At 24.1% G+C, this 20,666-nt stretch overlaps 1 protein-coding gene across 1 annotated transcript in view; it reads left to right on the top strand.

Moving 5' to 3' along the window:
• The first annotated feature begins 1,761 nt into the window (after positions 1 to 1,761).
• The window catches only part of LOC117177658 (exportin-6), a 45,419-nt gene continuing 26,514 nt past the window's right edge, over positions 1,762 to 20,666 (top strand). Inside the window, exons 1-8 of the mRNA XM_033368470.1 lie at positions 1,762 to 1,867; positions 2,037 to 2,240; positions 5,015 to 5,206; positions 5,288 to 5,447; positions 10,395 to 10,651; positions 15,404 to 15,567; positions 19,144 to 19,450; positions 19,533 to 19,625. Of these exons, the coding sequence (XP_033224361.1) occupies positions 1,865 to 1,867; positions 2,037 to 2,240; positions 5,015 to 5,206; positions 5,288 to 5,447; positions 10,395 to 10,651; positions 15,404 to 15,567; positions 19,144 to 19,450; positions 19,533 to 19,625 (1,380 nt within the window). The 5' untranslated portion in view covers positions 1,762 to 1,864. The remainder of the gene's footprint in view (positions 1,868 to 2,036; positions 2,241 to 5,014; positions 5,207 to 5,287; positions 5,448 to 10,394; positions 10,652 to 15,403; positions 15,568 to 19,143; positions 19,451 to 19,532; positions 19,626 to 20,666) is intronic.

Below are 20,666 nucleotides of genomic sequence, written 5' to 3'. Positions count from 1 at the left end.
AGAAGTTAAAAAACGGTAAGGCTGCTCAGTAGACCGTATGTGTAAAGTTTAAATCATAAAAAATATTATAAATGAGCAAATTCACTTAATATTAAAACGATTAAAGTTGCAATAATAGTTTTAACAACATTTTTTAAAAAGAATTCGCATTGTTTTTCAAATGGGACAAGGAAACTACATCTGTTTTAATACCAATGTAAGTTATGAATTATAATAATATACTCTTATGGAAAATGATATAAAATGTTTGTAACTATTCTGCTTTTAAAAAGTTTATCTTTTTCAGTGTAAAAAATAAACTATCTGGTTGTAAGTTTGTATTTGTTAGTTGAAATTTTAACTATTTGATTCAAGATTTTTTAACAGAAAATTTAACTATTTTATTTTTTGTTTAAAATTTATGTTTCTTAGTTGAATATTCAACTAATTTGTAAAAAAGTTCTCTTTTTTAGTTGGAAATTCAAGTCTTGTGCTCAAGATTCGTCTTTTTTTGTAAAAAATAAATATTCGCGATTTCAAAATCATAGTTTCGGTTAGAAATTTAACTACTTGGTTAAAAGTTGAAGTCTCCTGTTAAAAGTCCACCTTATATTAAAGATTTAATATTTTAATTTAAAACTCATCTCTTTCACCGAAAATTTAGCTATTTTGTTTAAAAAAATTTATATTAAACATTGTTTTTTTCACTAAAAACGTAACTACCATTTTCGGAAAATTCATCTTTTGTAGTTAAACATATAATATAAATTCAAGTGTTTTGTTGAAAATTTAACTATTTAGTTTGAAAATATTTTCTAAACTTTTTAAACTGGAAATTTGACGGATGATTTCTCCTTTTTAGTTTAATATCTATGTATTTTGTTGAATATTCCTCTATTTTTGTTAGAAAATTAATACTCCTGTTTAAAAATGCGTATATTTTTCCAAATGTAATGACTTGATTTAAGTGTGAACTACCTTTTTTGTATAATATCTTTTTATCATTTGTTAAAGATTCATCATTCCAGTTAAAAATTCATCTCTCACGCTGAAAATTCAATTATTTTGTTTAAAAAATAAAAACATTAAACATTCTAGTTTTCACTGAAAATGTAACTATTTCATTTTTGAAAAAAATTAATCATTTTGCTTGAAATTTGTAGGTCTTAATGAAAACTCAACTATTTGGTTGAAAATTGAACTATTTTCTTTAAAACTTTTTTTTTAATTTTGCAGCTGAAAACTGCGTTCGTCAATTTTTGTTTGAAAATTTATCTTTTTTAAATTAATCAAATGCTTGGGATTCGGTCCATTTTTGCCTTATTTTGCTAATATCTTCGTTAAAACTAATTTTTTCTATATAAGTGTAATTAAAAAAAAAATTATTTTTTAAGAACTATTTAATGACATAATAAAATGATAGTAATTAATATTTATTACGAAGATATGACAAAAATGAAGTTTTGTCCCATGCATTTGGTACATTGTTTTCCCCTCAGCGTTCATCAAGGTAAATTTAGCTGATTGTTGACGTGAAAAACTAATGTATTTTGTTAAATTTCTAATAGTACAATTATTAATTTTTAAAAACTATTAACTAAGATAAAAAGGTGATTAAAGTTTAATGTAATGGAGTAAGCAGATATTCATGAAATACTCTTATTGCTAATAATTGTTAAATACAAACCTTTTTTACCATTTATTATATTTTTTGAATTTATAGAATGCGAGCTATCGATAGATATCGATTTGTGTTTCGAGATAAAGACATGTCTGACCGAAGTCTAACAAGCTGGAAACTAACCTCTTTCAATTTATTTATTATATTTAAGTCTAGATTTTAATATCACATATAACTGTAGATTAATCAACATAGTTAATTAACATGGTAAGTACCACTCCCAATAATTTCGGAAACGAAAACTTGTCAAATAACCTCAAAACAAGTTTGTGAACTTGTTCTACTGTTGTATGGAGCCTTTGACGTTTTGGCGATTTGACAGTTTTTGAGACGCATAAGTTGTAATTTTCGTAATTATAAATACAATTTTCTTTAGGACGACGATGTGATCGCACTTCAGAGACTGGAGCATTTAATGACTGAATTTTTTTCCCCTCAAACAAGTAATGAACGAAAACGAACGATTGAACAGAGCCTTCATGAATTTGCTGCTCAGATCAATTCCTGGAGGCCCTGTCTTCATTTCTTGTCATCGACCAATAATCACTATGTCAGTATGTTTGCCTTAACAACCTTAGAGGTAAGGATGTAATGATTTTCTACACTTTCTCATTGTTTTTCACTTACATCTTGTGTGTTTTTAATCTGTTACTTTGTGTTTCATTCTGTCTTATCAATTTTAGATCTTCACGTTTATAGTTTATTTATGAGTCACAATTGGTAATTTCAGCTTTATGAATTTTTATCTAAATAAAAAATACAGAAAGAAATTCAGTATTAGTTGGAATTATTGCATCTGCCTAATATAATATAAATAATTGTAATAATATTCAACTTTATTATCATAACGAGATTTTGTAAACAAATTCTTAATTTTTCATTTAGAAAACATTGTTTCACGCTAATTGCTAGAATTTTTCATAGGAGTCATAATTTTTAATGAAAAATTGGTATAAGTTAACATTTACTATTAGTATAAACATTTTTATAAACAAATTTTTAATAAATGAGTTTTTTTCATAGCTAAATTGATTTTTATGACCAAAAGTGCCTCAAAAGTGTCTTCAAAAGCATTTATAAACTTTAATATATATCAAACTATTACTATAAATTGTTTACAACAATTTTGTAAAACAAAGGCCCCAACCGGCCGTTTCCTCGTAGAAAAAAATCATATTTTCGTAAATTTTTGCTGGAATGACCTTTCTTGCTATATTTTACGAACGAAAATAATTAAAATACTAATTTCTCTTATAGATATAAACAATTTTTTAAACAAAAACTAAAAATTACACCGAATAAAAATTTGTTTAATTTTCATTAACAATTTCTATAAAAAAATGTCAGAATCTACCGTTGAATTATAAAAAAACGTTATTTTGTTAAATAATTGGTTTGATTAGGAATATAAAAATTCGCAAGTAGTTGAATTTTAATAAAAAATGTTGAAATTATAGTACTATAAGAGAAATTTTGGAACCAAAATATTTTTGAAAAATATCAAAATTATGGGAGTTACGCTATGTGGAATTTTTGGGTTGGATTTTTTTAATTATCTAAATTTCTGGAACCGATAATTGAATTTTGGTATATTTTAAGTTAAGGACATTTTTTTTTATATTGTACTTATTTTTTTTTAAATTGCAATATCAAATTTAATAAAAACGATTCTTAGTCTGTAAAAGTAGCTTTATATTGCTGTATTTAATTATTTCGTTTTTTTTTCTTTGAAATTAATTTTTTTAACTAAAAATGTAACTTTTTCATTTTAACATTCCATCATTTTAATTGAAAATCAATCTGTTTAGCTGAGCATTAATTTTTTACCTGAAAATTGAACTATTCAATTTTTATTTTGGTTGAAAATTAATCTCTTCGGTTAAATTCATCTGTTCCAGATGAAAATTCATGATTTTAGTTGAAAATTCGTCACTGTGTTTGAAAATGCAACTATTTATTTTAAATCATTTTTTTGTTTGTTAAAAGTTTGTTTGTTTTTTTTTCTTTAAATTGCAAATGGAACTTCACTATTTCAATTGAATATTCCATCAGTTTAGTTGAAAATTTATCTTTTTTGGTTGAAAATTAATTTTTTTAACTATTTAATTTTTTATTGAAAAATGAACCTTTTTTAATCAAAAAAATTTCTATTATTTGGTAGAAATTAATCTTCTTGGTTGAAAATTCATGTTTTGTGTTTAAAATTCAACTAATCCAGTTGAAGATTCATTATTTCATTTGAAAATTCATCCTTTTTGTAAAAAAAAAACTTCCAGTTGAAGATTCATTATTTTAGTTGAAAATTAATCTTTTTTGTTGAAAATAAATAACTATTCCAGTTAAACATTCATTATTTTAGTTGAAAAATCATCATTATGTTTGAAAATGTAACTGAAGGGTGGCAGTAGAACTAGATAATCAACATTTTTTCCAATATGTGTTATAAGTGCATAAAAAATTAAAAAATTAAATCAAATTCAGGTTGTGATAGAAAGATTTGTTCAAATTCTCATTTTGAATACAGTAATAAAAATGAATCTAATTTAAATTTTATTTAAAATTTTAGAGCCGTAATAAATTTTTTCTTCTCTTTATGGCTCTTTCATCGAATAATTGTCTCAGTGCGATACCGTTACACTAAATGTTGATTTCTTCGAAACAGAATAATTTTTTTGTATCAAACTTGTATTATTTTTATTTAGCTTCTCCATATCTTGGGAGCAAGTTTTTATTTGTGTGAAAAATTGAAAATTCGACTTCAATCGCTATCGAAAACTCAATATCTTGAGTGAAAGTTTTTATGCAAATTAAAGATTACATTTTCATCGCAATGCGCAGGCTAGGATAAATTTTTTTACATACAAATTTAACTATTCAATTTTTAGTAAGAAAAGTAATCCTTATTAATTGAAAATTCGTCCTAAAGTTCAACTATTCCAGTTGAAGATTGATAACTTTAGTTAAAAAATTCAACAATTTGTTTAAAAATTAATTGTTAACTGAGAATTAATCATCTTTTTTGCAAATTAATATTCTTGTTTAAAATTTTATCTTTTTAATTGAAAATTCAAGGTGATAATATAAGTATTTAACATTTCGAAAAAATATTTGTTTCTAATTTTTTTAGTCTAAAGTTATATACTTCCATAAACTTTACCCAACAAAGAATTAAACAATATTTATTATACAAAAAAAATTTTTTAAATTTAAATTGACCTGTCCAATAGTGAGAAATTTTTTGGACCTTTTTTTTAAATTTGTTCGTAAGGTCATCATCATTTTGAGAATTTTCGGTGCATTCGTTTTAACAGTATAGTTTCTACTGATTTCTCCTCAAATATTTTGTTCTTTTAGACCACAATAGGAAGACGTTGGTCCATTTTGCCTTGGGAAGACAAAGCACTGATCAGATCGACATTATACACACTTTCTTTAGAACGTGGCGTTGCTCCTTTCGTTAGAAACAAAGTAGTAAAGCTGGTCGTGGATATCGCCAGACACGATTGGCCTCACTTTTATCCAGATTTTTTTTCCAACATACTACAGGTTAAATTTCTTTTTAAATTCCCCATTTTTTTCTTTGTTTTTTAATGTAAATAGGATAAATGCTTGATTTTTGTACTATAGTTATTATGTCACAAACACACAAGACTATTGGGAATAGTTTATTTACGGACAGCCTCTGAAGAATTAGCAACTCCGCGAGAAGATTTACCACTTCAAAGGAAATCGGAACTACTAAGACTTTTAGGAGCACAAATCTCCACGACCTTAGATACACTTACTGGTAGGCATTTAGTATCTATTTTCCTTTATAAAATAGTATTTATTTGTAATTGTGTTTAGAAATTTGCAATTTTATAAAAAAAAATTATAAATATTACATTTGCAAATTAAAAATGTTCGTAATTTCTTCGTACATATCCGAAATTTTCTCTAAAAACATGACTAAATTATGAAAAACGATATCTAATTTTTCCTTATAGAAGGAAGTTTCACAAGAAGGAAATTTAAAAAAATGAAAGTTTCAATATTAAATGTATTATATATTTTAAATAAATTTGAAGGTCGAATTTTTTCTGTTACTTTAGATTAAATTTGCAGATAAAATTTCTTCAGAAGTACGTAAATGCTTACGAATCGAAAAGACCGTATGAAACTTTACGTACAAATGTTAACAGTTAAAATAGAATCAGATAATAAAATGCAGGGTGGCCGCTGTACCGGAAAACCCCGGGAAATGACAGTGAATTTATTTTTTTACCGGGAATCTTACAACATTTTTAGAATAAAAATGTTGTCCAACTTTTATTTGAATCGCTTTTTAAATAAATTTTAAAATTATTATATCATTCAGTTTAGAATGCTTAATTTCAAAATGTTTTAATTTAAAAATGTTCCACTTTCGATTTTTAGTTTTTAAAAGCATATATTTTACTTGAAAGAATTTTAAAATGCAGTTTTAAAAGCTTAAAAAATCAGAAGTTTTTAAAATCCAAGATTTGTTAATAAAAAACAGGGTGGCCGCCGGACCGGGAAACCGAGAATTTTACGAATTTTCAGAATAAAAATTTGCCCAAGTTCGATTTTAACAGTTTTTTAAATAATTAAAGTGCAGTTTCGAATATTTAAACAATTACAAATTCAAAGCATTTGAAGTTGAAACTTTTTTATATAATACAGTTTTATTTTATCAGCTGTAAATATAAAGTCTTAATAAGAATTGAAATTAATATATCATTTATTCCAATAATTTTATTTTTAAACAAACATTTTCATGATTTATCAATAATATATTTTTAATTCAGAGTTTCAGGTCTTCCTTTATATTATTTTTTATATTAAATTTATTAACATATTATTTCTATTAATTTTTTAGCTATTAAAACATGTAAACGTGCGTTTTACTAGTTTTAACTTAAAAATAAATCCATAATAATATAGTCATAATTAAAGGTTTTCATTAAATTTGAAACTGAATTGTTTTACATAGAAAGAATTGAATCTTTAGATTTTTGAAGAACTTTTAAACTTTTAGCGTTACAATTTTAATTGTTCGATTTAACAAGTGTTTAATTTATAAGTGAAATTGTTCAATTTTGACGTATAAATAACAATTGAACACTCATTATTTATAGAAAAAATTTGAGAAATATTAAGAGATATTTAGAAATTTTGAAGAGATTCGAAATTAATGAAAAACTTGAAATAATTTCAAGTAATTTAAACGAAGTGTTATAACATTTTTTTCAGAACTTCTAAATATATTTGAAAATTAATCGAAATTTTCCTACAATTTTTGAAAATCCTGCACGTTGAAAAAAATCCTTAAAATCTTCCATGTTCTTCTTTGATAACTTTTTAAATCTTTTAAAATCTTCTTAAACTTTCTTTTATAATAATTTTTCAAAGTGAAAAACCATTTTCAATTTTCCTAAGAATCTTAAGAAATTTTTTTATTCTTTTGAAGTCTTTCATAATTTTTAACAAAATTCTACTTTTTTTGTTTTAAATTTGTAAATATTTACATTTTATTTTAAATTCAGCTGTAAGTAATTGAAGTTATTTCAAGTTCTAAATTTAATTCGAATCTTTTTAAAACTTCTAAATATCTCTTAAAATTACTCTCATATTTTTACAACTAATAAGTTTTCTATTAAATTTATAAATTAAAATTAACTTTTTTTAAATTTGCAGGATTTTCTCAAAGTTATAGAAAAAATTCAATTCATTTTGAAATATATTTTAAAGTTCCTAAAAAACTTCAAAATTTATTTTGAATTTGGAAAAATTTAAAACCACTTCTAGATTTCTCAAGATTTTGAAATAAAATTTTAAAGCTTTTAAAGGATGCCTAGACTTTTAAAATTAAAATAATTTAAGACCTGTTAAGTTAAAAAAATTATTTTTTAATTTTAAATGTGTAGTTTAAAATTACTTGATTCTGTAATTTAGACTATTGAAAATGTTAACGTGGATTTATATTTTTGGAACTTCATTTGAATCTTTGAGCTCTATAATTGATAAAAGTTATAAAATTTACAGTTTATTTGCATTTTATTTAACATTTTTAAATTGGAAAGTGTTAGTACTTTCCATTTGGTACGTGTATATTTATGAGTATTTGAATACACAATTTTTGAATTGAAAATTTTTAAACTTCAATTTTCCAAGTTTGGAATTCAAGTGTTCCATTTTGAATGCTTTAATTTGTTGTTTATTGTTTATTACTTTATATGGAAAAATGTTTAGGATATAGTTTGATTTTTTAAATTTAATTGGCCGTGAAAAATATTTGCGGACCGGGAAAAGACAGATTTTTTTCTTCGATTAAAACGGCCATCCTGAAAATGGAAATAAGGAAGAAATTAACAGTGCAAAAAAGTCAAATAAATATTTATAATTCACCTGATATTTTTTATTTCAAAGGAATAATAAGTTTATGTCCAAAATTCGAAGTATTTATAATCTTTGGGGGAAAAATCGCTTACCTAAAAAAATTAAGGAAAGTAACGTTTTTCTGTTAAATTTTATGGACTTTAAATGGGATAATTTACATAGTTTGATTCTTGCATAAATCTCCTAAATATTGGCTGCGAGAGTAACCAAAAAATATTCTGGTTTTAATATTTTTATCCGATAAAATATGATAAAAAAATAATAATAAAAGAAGTAAAGTGAGAAATAAAGGTATTTTAGTTATTATTAACAAAAATATAATTAATATAACGACCTTGGCTACTTGTACAGAAATTTCGTTACGAACAAACGGAGTTTTCGCGTAGTGACAAGTTTTTTAAGGTTTGGAAATTATACAATGCATAATATTTAAAAATTATGCATTGTTTAGAAATCAGTTTCAGGATTTCAAGCACTGAAATCTCTTTTTTTTTAATTTAGAATAATCTATCATATTATTAATATATTTATCATCTTTAAATTGTCTATAATTTCAGTTTTAAATGTAAAAAATGTTAGGAAAATTTTACTATTAAATCTTTGAAATATTAAAAATTACATATTGAAAGCCTTAATACATATATGTTAAAATTTAAAAAGGTTTAGATTTCAATATTCTAAATTGTTTGACTCTAATTTTAGTCAATTTTAAATTTAATATTTTGAGATTAAAATGTTCTGTTTTATTTTCAATTTTAAACTTACAAATTTTTTTTTTTTAATTCTTCCAAATCATGGAATATTAATTAAACAATTTAAAAATAAGTGACCCCAGAATACATTCAAACCCGTGAAAAACTAAGACTATAATCTCTTAAATCCATGCCTTTTAAATTAGAAAACTTTCAAACTATGCTTTCAAAATTGAATAATTTTTTATTTCAAATGTTCAAAAATATTGAACATTTCAAACTTGACTTAGAAACAAAATAATTTTGCATTGGAAGACTTAAAAGTATGCAATTTCAAAAATTTAAAGCGTTTATAACAATCTTAGTTTGTATTTTTATTTATTTTTAATGTTTAATGTAATATCTTAAAATTGTCCGATTTTTAATTGAATATTTTAAAAAATGAATGATCAAAAAATATTTTATTTAGGAAATGTCAAGAATGAATCTTAATTGTAAGTGGAGTGCCAAAAATTAAACGATTTGAAACTAAAAAGTAAAAAATATGTTATTTAAATTGAAAAAAGATCCAAATTTAAATATACGAAATTGATCAGTTTTAACTTTCCAATTCAAATTAAAATGATTTGGTTTTGAAAATCATAATTAAAATTGTTTAATGTTTAAACGAATTAAATTTACCTAAAATACTTGAAATGCTAAAGGGCTTGATTATTACAAAATTTTAATATTACAATTCATTTTAATAAAATTCTTTAATTTTTAAATTAAGTTCGGTTTTGTTTAATTTAACTCTGTGAATTAGAAATAATACCATTTCATTTCCTTTGAAGTTTAAATGATTCAATTTTGAACGATTTGAATTAGAATTAATGCATTTTTAAATCCTTTCCAATTGATTGTTCAATTTTCAAAATTTCAGTCTAAATGAGAGCTTCCGATTCACAATTTTTCAATCAAAAAACTTTTTTATCATTTCAGTTTTAAACTCTTTTATTTAAAAACAATACAGATCAATTCCTTTTCATTATGTTCAAAATATTTTCATTTTTTCAAAATTGTACCTCATAAAATTTGTTCGATTGGAAAGTTTTCCAATTCAAAATCGTTCAATATATTATATTCATTTGTTTTAAATTTAAAACACTTTCAATTAGAAATGATTAATCATTGGTTAAAAAATGTTTGGAACATAATGTGATTGTGTTAGTTATTTTAAATGTTTATATTTTTAATACTAGGGAATACAAATTCAGAAATATGCATTTACTGCCAATTTATCATAAATCTTTGTAGAAATTTGTAATTGTCTACAAGAACTATACAAAATAAATGTTGCTTTTTGCTGTTATTTTAAAAAATTTTATTTTTGTAACAATATCGTAAAACATCATAATTATTCAATAAAAATTGTGATTTTTCATACAGATTTTTAATTTTTTAGGCCAAACTATTACGAAATCTATAATGTATTGAAATTTAAAAGAATTCATTGGATATTTAAAAAAAGTTCTGAAATTTTTTCAAAAATATTCCTGGAACACCTGACATTCATGGATTTTTGAATTCGGACTCACGTAGCAACTCTGAAAAGAGTGCCAGGATGATTTAAATAATTAATTTTTAAATCGGGGTTGTTTCAGCCTTACTCAGAGAAACGAATAGATCTCAAAATCGTTCGGGCACAATCACACCACCTCCTTCTCCAACGGGAGGAAATAATATTCCACCTGCACGTGCAGTTTTAGACGTGGAAGGATTAGCTTCAGGCAGCAGTGAAGTTTGCATAGCAACTCTTGAAGTTTTAGCCCACTTATTTAGTTGGATTATTCTCTCGGAACACATCACGCCAAACTTGTTGGATGCCATTTTTGCCTGTGCCAAATATCATGATTCAATGGTAAATATTCGAGAAAATTATCAAGTTAATCCTATCCATTTTCCAAATTTAATTAAAAATCTTCCAAATTCCCAAATAGTTTAATTCCAAATCTGAAAAGACGAGCTTTCCAGAAAACAGTTTAATTTTTAAACAAATAATTACATTTTTAACTAGAAAGATCAATTTTCTACTAAAAAAGATTAATACTCAACAAAATACATGCTTAAACATGTTTCTAGTTTGTTAAGTATTCATCTGTTTTAGTAGAAAATTGATCTTTTTAGTTAAAAATGTAATTATTTGGTTGAAAACCTCCGTCCTCTAAATGTTCATTTTTAACGGTGAAAATTACATTTATTTTTGTTACGAACTGAAATCTCTGGTTTTTTTTAGTTTAGAAATATCTATAATATTAATAATATATTTATCACCTTTAAAGTTGCTATAATTTAAATGTTAAATTATGGTCTTGAAATCGCAATTCTAAAATAATTTTGTTTTTGAGGCCTTGAAACTAAAGTTTTTTCTTGTTTCAAAAGATTAAATTCGCAAATATTTGAATTAAATTTTCTTAATTTTTTCGAGGTTTCCAATTTTCAATTTAAAAATGATCATTTCAATATTCTAAATTGTTTGACTGTAATTTTAGTCAGTTTTAGATTTTAAATCATTCTGTTTTATTTTTATTTTTAAACTTACAAAGCCTTAATTTTTTAAGAATAAATCTGATTAGGCAACATTTTCTAAAATCAAAAATGAATTAAATTATTGTATTGAGTCATTTTGGGGAAAATTCCCAAAATATATAGCAAATTCACCGAAATAATTGAGAAATTTTACCGAATTTTTTTAAGGGCAAATTTTCAAAGCTCTGGAAAAATTACCGAAAGCGTTGTGGAATTTTCCCTAAGATATTTCGGGTAAAATTACCGAAATGATTAAAGAATTTACCGGAAAATTTTTGGGGAAAATTCCCTAAACTCTGGAAAAATTATCGAAATTAATGTGGAATTTTCCCGAAGTTATTTTGGAGAAAGTTCATAAAATATATAAAAAATTTACCGAAATAATGAGGGAATTTTAGCGAAAAATTCCTAAACTTGAGAAAAATTAAAGAAAACTATGTGGAATTTTCCGGAAGATATTTTGGTGAAAATTCCCTAAACTCTGGAAAAATTACCGAAATTAATGTGGAATTTTTCCGAAATTATTTTGGAAGAAGTTCCCAAAATATATAAAAAATTTACGGAAATAATCAAGGAATTTTACCGAAAATCCCCTAAACTTTAGAAAAATTAAAGAAAACTATGTGGAATTTTCCCAATTGTATTTTGGGGATAATTCCCTAAACTCTGTAAAAATTACCGAAATCAATGTGAAATTTTCCCGAAGTTATTTTGGAGAAAGTTCCCAAAATATATAAAAAATTTACTGAAAATTCCCTAAACTTTAGAAAAATTAAAGAAAACGATGTGGAATTTTCCGGAAGATATTTTGGGGAAAATTCCCTAAACTCTGGAAAAATTACCGAAATCAATGTGGAATTTTCCCGAAGTTATTTTGGGGAAAGTTCCCAAATTATATAAAAAATGTACCGAAATAATCAGGGAATTTTAACGAAAATTCTGTAGAGAAAATTCCCTAAACTTTAACAAAATTACCGAAATCGATGTGAAATTTTCCCTGAACTCTGGAAAAATTACCGAAATCAATGAGGAATTTTCCTGAACTTTTTTTTTGGGAAGTTTACCGAATTTTCGGGCTTATTGCGTCCCGAACATCTTCGGTAATTTTCCCGACAAAATTTTTACAGTGTAATTATAAAATTTCGAAAAAAATGACTCCAGATTACATTCAAACCCGTGAAAAATTAAGATTACTATCTCAAATGTAAACTCTAAAAATACGAACATTTTAAAACTAGGCTTTGAGAATTGAATAGTATTTCCTTTCAAATATTCCAAAATATTGAACATTTCAAACTCAACTTAATAACAAAACAATTTCGAATTGGAAGACTTAAAATTATACGATTTCAAAGATTGAAATCATATATGACACTTTTACTTTTAGTTTTTTTTTTAGTTTTGATATTAAAAAAGATGAATACTCAACAAAATACGTACATTTTTAAGCTAATAGATTTTTTTACCGAAAAAGGTTAGAAAATATTAATAAAAATAATTTCGAAAACAATACATACATTTCTAACCAAATAATGGAATATTCAAAGAAGAAGCCTAAAAAAGACGAATTCTCAACAATATGTAAACATTTTGAGCTAATAATTGAATTTTCAACCAAGAATATTTTTTGTTTAAAAAAAAAAGAAGAATTTTTAACAATTTACATAAATTTTCAATCAATTATTAAAATTTGGAAACTATGTTAAAATATCAATTTCTAACCAGAAAAGGTGTAATCCAATTTTGGTTAAAGAAAATTAATTTTCAATAAGATACGAATGTTCTACAGAACAGCTGAATTTTCTACCAAATTGTTGAATTTTCTACCAAATTGTTGAATTTTCAGTCTAAAAATACGACGTTTCAACAAAAAAGTAAATTTTCAATTAAATAGTTCAATTTCAAAATAAAAGAAGTTAGTTTTGAAACCAAAAAAATAAATTTAGAACAAAATACATACATTTTGAATCACAAAATTTTAATTTTCCATCAAAAAGATTACTATTGTTCCAAAACAGTTAAATTTTATACTAAATTGTTGTATTTTAAACCCAGAAATGTAAAGTTTTAATTTTAAAAAGTTTATTTTCGATCAATTAGTTAAATTTTAAGATCAAAAAATTAGTTTTGAAAGCAAAAAAACAAATTATCAATTAAATACATAAACTTTTAAACAATAAGTTGAATATTCGACCAAGAAGATTAATTTTTTACTAGAAGAAGACGAATTCTCAATAAAATACATACATTTTCAAGCTAATAGTTAAAATTTCAACTAAAAAGATTCTTTTTCATAAAAAAAGAAGATTTTTTCAACAAATTACATATATTTTTAACCAGTTAGTTGAATTTTTAAACTATGTAAAATGATAAATTTCTTACAAAAAATGGAATAGTCCAATTTTCGTTAAAAAAAATTTATTTTCAATTTAAAAAAAATGAATTTTCTACCAAATTGTTGAATTTTCAGTCCGAAAATACGAAGTTTCAACAAAAACCTAATTTTCAATCAAATAGTTCAATTTAAACAGAAAAAAATTAGTTTTGAACCAATAAAAAATACATTTCAGGTTATGTTAAAGTTTTCTCACTAGAAATTGAGCGGTAATTTTCAACCAAAAATATTTTTCGTCTAAAATTTATATTTTTAAGGAAAAATAAATCAGAATGTTATCTAAATTTAATTTTGCATTTTAAACAGATTATTTTCCATATCATCTGACTTAGAATTTAATTTTTAAATTTTCGAAACAAAAAATGTCTGAATTAAATCAATTTTCAGATTTAACTCAATCGCATTGTAAAATTTTTAAAATATAAAGGATCCAGATTTTTATTCTAAATTGCGCACATGCAGTTCTTCGGTTTCAGCAGAAAAATATATTTTAATACAAAGCAAAAACTTTAGATATTTATTTATTTTTAAGCTTATTTGTTTTAAGGTTATATCGATATAATTTTCCGAAGAATTCTAAACAAAAAGTGTGATACATAATTAATATTTCAACCAAAATAGATTTTATTTTTAAAACAAAAAATTTGAACTCATAAAAAGACAAATTTTGAACCAAATATTTGAATCCTCAACCAAAAAATATTAGCCTTCAACCAGAAACCAAAGATATAATATCTTTGCAGCAACATTTTTACCAACCAAATGTTTTATTTTCGCCAAAACATGAAACGTCTACCAACGTCTACCATTTATAAATCAAAAATAGTTGAATTTTAAAAAATAAGACGAGTTTTTATTTTAAATTTGAATCATTAACTAAAGCAGATTAATTTTCAACCAAGCAATTGCATTTTTAACCAAAACAACGTGAAATGTCTACCAAAAGAGATGAATTTTCAAACCAGAAAGGTGGATTTTCAACCATAAAAGAATTTTCAGTAAAGAAAGAAGAAAAATCTTAATCAAAGAGATGAATTTTTAACTGAAAGAATGATTCTGTAACCAAAAAATTAATTTTTAACAGAGCAGTTCAACAGTAGTTACGAAAATTTTAGTTCGATATCTTCAAAAATCTAAAATATGTTTTGCATTTTTGTAAAACTTTTTAAGTTTAAAAGTTTCTTTAAACTATTTCTATCTTTACATTTTGTAAATTATATTTGAATCGTTTCAAAACTTCGTAATATCTCTTAAACTCACTCAAATTTTTTCTAAAGTTTTGTAATAGTGCAATTTAAAAAAAAATCGGCTTAAATATTATTTAAATTTTGCTTTGAATTTTAGGATATCATTTGAAATATTCTTAAATCTTCTCAAGATTTAAATTATTTTCGAATATTTTCAAAACTTCGATATATCTTTTGAAAGAATTCAATTTTTCTAACAAAATTTAAATCTCACAAAATTAAAAAAAGTGTCTTGAAAACTTTCGGACTCTTTATCGAGATATTTTGAAATAATCAAAAATTAAGATTAATCTTTTAAAATAAAACCTAAATCATTTGAAATTTCGCCAGAAATCTGATTGTATAGACAATTATTTTTACCGATACCATACTTCTACTTGTTAAGAAAAGGGTTAATAAAAAACTTCTAACAATTTGATTTGATTTTTTTTTACTTTAACAGAATGGTAAACAGATAGAAATGGCTGTTCAGGCAATGACGACGATAAACGAATTGCTCTACAGACCATGTTCGCCAAGTGTAACGGATAGACTGCTTCTACAAATTTTTCAAAATGCCATCGAAATATTTCAATCCATGGAGCGACTAGACTCGATTGACGAAAGGTAACTCATTTTTATCTTTTACAGACTTCTCTATTCATTAAAAATATAATAAAATAATAATTAGTGGTGTAGTCCTAAAAGAAAAAGTGGCCTGGTTATGCTTTTCATAAACTACGTTAGCAGTTGGCTATATTTTTGGATAAAATTTCTGTTTTTTTTTATTGAAAAGGCAACTATTATATTTTTCGTTCAAAATTCATCTTATTTGTATAAAAATTCTATTATTTGCTTGGAAGTTTAGTTATTTTTTTGAAAATGTAACTATATTGCTGAAAAGTTATTTTTTTAATGAAAAATTCAATACATTGTAAAAGATTCATTTTTTTTAGATGAAAGTTTATATCCTTAGTTGAAAATTTAACTATTTTGACGATGATGCGTTTCATGTTTGAATGAAAATAAAATTTTTAATCTAAAAATTAAACTATTCTATTTTTAGTTAAAAATGTATCTTTTTGAGTTAAAAACTTTTATTTTTTAATGTAAATGTCATGTTTTTTGGCTAAGAATGCAATTGTTTGATTAAAATATCAACTGTTGTATACTTAGTTGAGAATTAATTTTTTTGTTTTTTGTTTTTTTGTTTGAGAAGTCGATTTTTTGACCTAAAGTTGAAATTCATTATAAAAAAATTGATTTAGGAACTATAATTATAGTTGGAAATTTAACTATTTGCTTTTAAATCAACTTTTTTTGTTAAAAATCCTACTTTTTTGCATAAAATTTTTCTTTTTGGCTTGAAAATTCAATAAATTTGGTGAAAGAATTAAACTATTTGGTTGCAAATTCCTGTATCTTGTTCAAAATTCGTCTTTTTTTGTATAACACTAATCTGATTGATCGGAAATTTAGCTTTTAGGTTGAAAATTTAACAACTTTTTGAAAAATCAATTTTTTTTGTTAAAAATTATATTTTTTTAACTGAAAATGTGACTAATTCATGTTTGATTAATACTTTATCCTATATATTGGATAAGTTGGGAATTCGTCTTTTTTTATAGAAAATTAATCTTTTTTGTGTGTGAAAAATCCATATATTTGGTTAAAAAATTGTCTTTTTTGGGTAAAAATTATTCTTGTTTGTTAAAATTTCATCTTTTTGGTTGAGAATTCATCTATCGTGTTAAAAATTCATCTTTTCCGATATCAGAATCCGCTGTTTTCTAAAACATTCAACTTTTTAGCTTAATAATTTTGTTTTTTTGTTGAAAATTCAATTTTCATGGTAGAAAAGTCAACTATTTGACTGAAAATTGAAAGTCTTTGTAAAAGAAAAGAATTTTTTGGCTGGGGATCCATAATTATAGTTGAAAATTCAACTATTTTCTTTTAAATAAACTTTTTCTGTTAAAAAATCTACTGTTTTGTAATGTAATATAGTATCTCATAAATTTAATTTTTCAATAAGAATTAGCAAGTATGCATTGAAATTTATTATTATAGATTTATTTGAAATATTAATAAGATTAATATTATCGATTTGCTTTCTAAGACAAATTAAGTAAATTAACTTTTCTGTTCAAAATTTATATTTTCAAATTAAAAATATAACTGTTTTGAAGAAAACTCATCTTTTTTATTTAAAAATTTAACCGTTTGGTTAAGATTTTTTTTATTTCTTGACTGAAGAATGTTGTTTGATTAACAATTGAACTATTTTATTGAAAATTCGTCTTTTTGGTTTGAAAACGTATTTTTTTAATCATAAATTTCATCTTTATTGAGCAAAAATGCAACTGAGGTTGAAAATTAGTCTGTTTAGGTTAAGGCTTCATCAGTTTTATTGGAAATTCGTTTTTGTTTTAAATTAATTGGACTGCTTTCAATATGTAATTAAAATCTTTTTTGTTTGAAATATTAACTATTATATTGTTTGATCAGAATTACAACTTTTTTTGATTAACCTAATATTTCAATTTTCTAACAAATTCTTGAATTTTATAATAAAAAAGACTAATTTTCTACCAAAAATGATTAATTCGTATGGAAAAATATAATAGTTGATATTTCATACAAAAAATGTTTTAATTTTAAATTAAACATGACATGATTTTTTAACCAAATAAGATTTTTTATTAAAAAAAAGAAAAATATTTCAACCAAATTGTTGAATTTTATACCATAATAATATCATTTTCAACAAAACAGTTGCATTTTTCTAAAAAGAAAAATGTAAGTTATAATTAAAATGATAAATTTTTGAACCAAAAAGACGAATTTTCAACAAAATAGTTTAAATATTCATCAGAACAAATTTTTCAGTCAATAAAATTTTCAACCAAATAATAAAATTTGTAATTTCTTAATAATTTAAATTGTTTTAATACTTTTTTCATTTTTGTATTAAATTTAATTAAGATGAATTCTAATTCCAAATTACTACCTAACAGTTTTAATTTGGAAGTAAAAAAAAAAGAATTTTGAACAAAATACTAATATATACTAATAGTATATATTAGTATTTTGTTCAAAATTCCTTTTTTTTCAGTAGAACATTAATCTTATTAATCGAAAATTTAACTTTTAAATTGAAAATTTAACAATTATGTGAAAAGTGTTTTTTTTTTGTCAAAAAAATGTATCTTTTCCGATATCAAAGTATACTTTTTCCTAATACATTCGACTTTTTAGGTAAAAAATTTTATCTTTTTATTCAAATTCATTTTTATGGTAGAAAAGTCATCTTTCTTGCTCGGAAATTAACTTTTTTGATAAATATTCTAATGTTTTATAAAAATTGGTCTTTTTGTATGGAAAATACAAATGTTTGATTAAATGTTAGTAATTTTTGTTTAAAAATTTGACCATTTGTATGCTAAAAATTCAATTATTTTGTTAAAAATGTGATTATTTTTGGAAAATTTACCTATTTTGTAAAGTCATCATTTTTTGTCAAAAATTCATCTTTTTGGATTAAAAATTAACCTTTGGTGGTGGAAAAGTCATCCTTCTTGGTTGAAAATTTATATTTATTAATTGAAAATGAATTCTTTTGTTAAAAATTCAACTGTCTTCGAAAAAGTTCGTTTTTTGACTTGAAAATTTTAGTATTGGCTTAAATATTTTTTTGGAAAATTCGTTTTTTTTACTGGAAAGTTCATCAGTTTGTTGTAAATGCAACTATTTGGTTAAAAATTATTTTTTTAAATTCATCTTTTTGTGTTGAAAATTAATCTTTTTGGATAAAAAATATTCTTTGGTTGCAAATTAAACAATTTTGTTGTTAAAATACATTTGGATTTAAATCTGAGGAATTTAATATTTTTCGTATTAAATTCAATATGTTATCTGCATTAATTTTATTTAAAATAATTTATAAACGTAAAATCTGTCTTCAGGCCAACGCCTACGTTATTTTCGGGGGAGGGAGAGACAAACAGCCCAAAATTGTTGACGTAGTTTCTAAATGCCTTATAACTGAAAACATTTTCCGTGTAACAAGAAAGCGGCTCTTGGCGCCGCTTAGCCTTTAAAAAAAAGTATCCTGACGCCGCCAGGCCTCGACTACACAATCGGTAATAATAAAAACGATTATTATTGACTCGAAATTTAACTTTACTATTTTTTTGTTATCAGCTACATGGAAAAAACGACTGAATTTTTACAACTGTTTGTAACCAATCACCTAAAAAGGGTAGAATCCTGTCCAAAATTTCCAGTGAATACATTACTGGAGGTTTTATATCATCACACTTTCCAACAATGCTCCACCGTAAATGCATATTTGCGTTGTTTGGAGGTGTGGATTGTGCTTTTAGAAAGCACTCAGTCACAATATGCGACCGTTGCACTAGCAGTCGCTGAACGTGTCTTGCAAAAAATCAGTTTTAAAATAGAGGCTCGAACTTTAAAGTACCTTGATACAGAAAATCTCGACGAGAATGTAAGAATGAATTTAAAAACGAATATAAAATCCCTAAGGTTTTTTCCATTAATTTTTTAAAATCTGGCATTCGATCTTTCAGGAGGAAACGGAGTGGCAGCATTATTTGAGGTGCAATATTGAGTGTTTGGCGAAAATCGCTGACATATCTCCCATTCCGATATTCACGCTCTTGGTAAGAAATACTAATTAATAGAGTTAATAAATAGAATTCGAATTTATTTTAAAATTCCAGGTCTCGGATTGTGCAACTTTTTTCTTTTTTTTTTTGCCTTGCTTAAAAAAGTATAAAAAAATACAAAAGTATGGAACTTCGAAGCGTACAATTATTAGAAAATGAATTATTTCATATTTTAATTATACAGTCTCAAAAAAAGCTTTAATTATTGAAGACAGGTTGGCCGCTGGAATGGGAAACCGGGAATTTTACAAATTTTTAGAAAAAAATATCCTCCCAACTTTGATTTTAATCGTTTTTTAAAAATAATTATTTTAATTGTGATCTTTTTCAATTATAATACCATTCAGTTCAGAATGCGTAATTCGAAAATCTTTCATTTAAGGAATTTTCCATTCTAGATTTAAAATTTTTAAGTTTAGATTTCAATTTAAAGAATTTTACAATGCAGTTTTAAAGACTTAAACCATTAAAAATTAAAAGGGTTTAAAATCGCAAATTTTTAATAAAAAAACATTTTTCGTTTATCAGCTGCGAATATAAATTAATTAATGATTTTTTAAATTGAATTGTACTTCAATATTTAAAAAGTGAATAATAATTGATTGTACAAGACGATTCAGAATCAGTTTACAGTTTTAGAATGTCCAGGTAGGGCATTATTCCTCAACTGCCCCAACTCAAAAAGTCATGTTTTTCGATTGTCTCTAAACTCTGGGAATATGTTCGCCTACCCAACAGTAGTTAATCTACAAACTTATAGATCAGGATTACCAACCCTCCCCAAGTGAGGGGGGGTTGAATTTTCAACACCAATGCCTGCAGGGGTAGTTTCAAACGCCTGTAACTTCCTTTCTAATCACGCGATTTAAAATTTTTATGAGGGGTTTGGAAAGTGCTTTTTACACGCTTTCATCCTATTTTATTATTTATAAGAAAACAAATTGTTTAAACAATTTTTTCAATAAATCAATTGTTTATTTAACTTTTTTCGCAATTTAGGCATCTACGATTTTTTTTTAAATAGTCTCAAAAGAA

Source organism: Belonocnema kinseyi, chromosome 8 (genome assembly GCF_010883055.1).
Source record: "Belonocnema kinseyi isolate 2016_QV_RU_SX_M_011 chromosome 8, B_treatae_v1, whole genome shotgun sequence".
NCBI lineage: Eukaryota > Metazoa > Arthropoda > Insecta > Hymenoptera > Cynipidae > Belonocnema > Belonocnema kinseyi.
The sequence above is the reverse complement of the archived record's forward strand: the minus strand, read 5'-3'. Positions and strand labels throughout refer to the sequence as shown.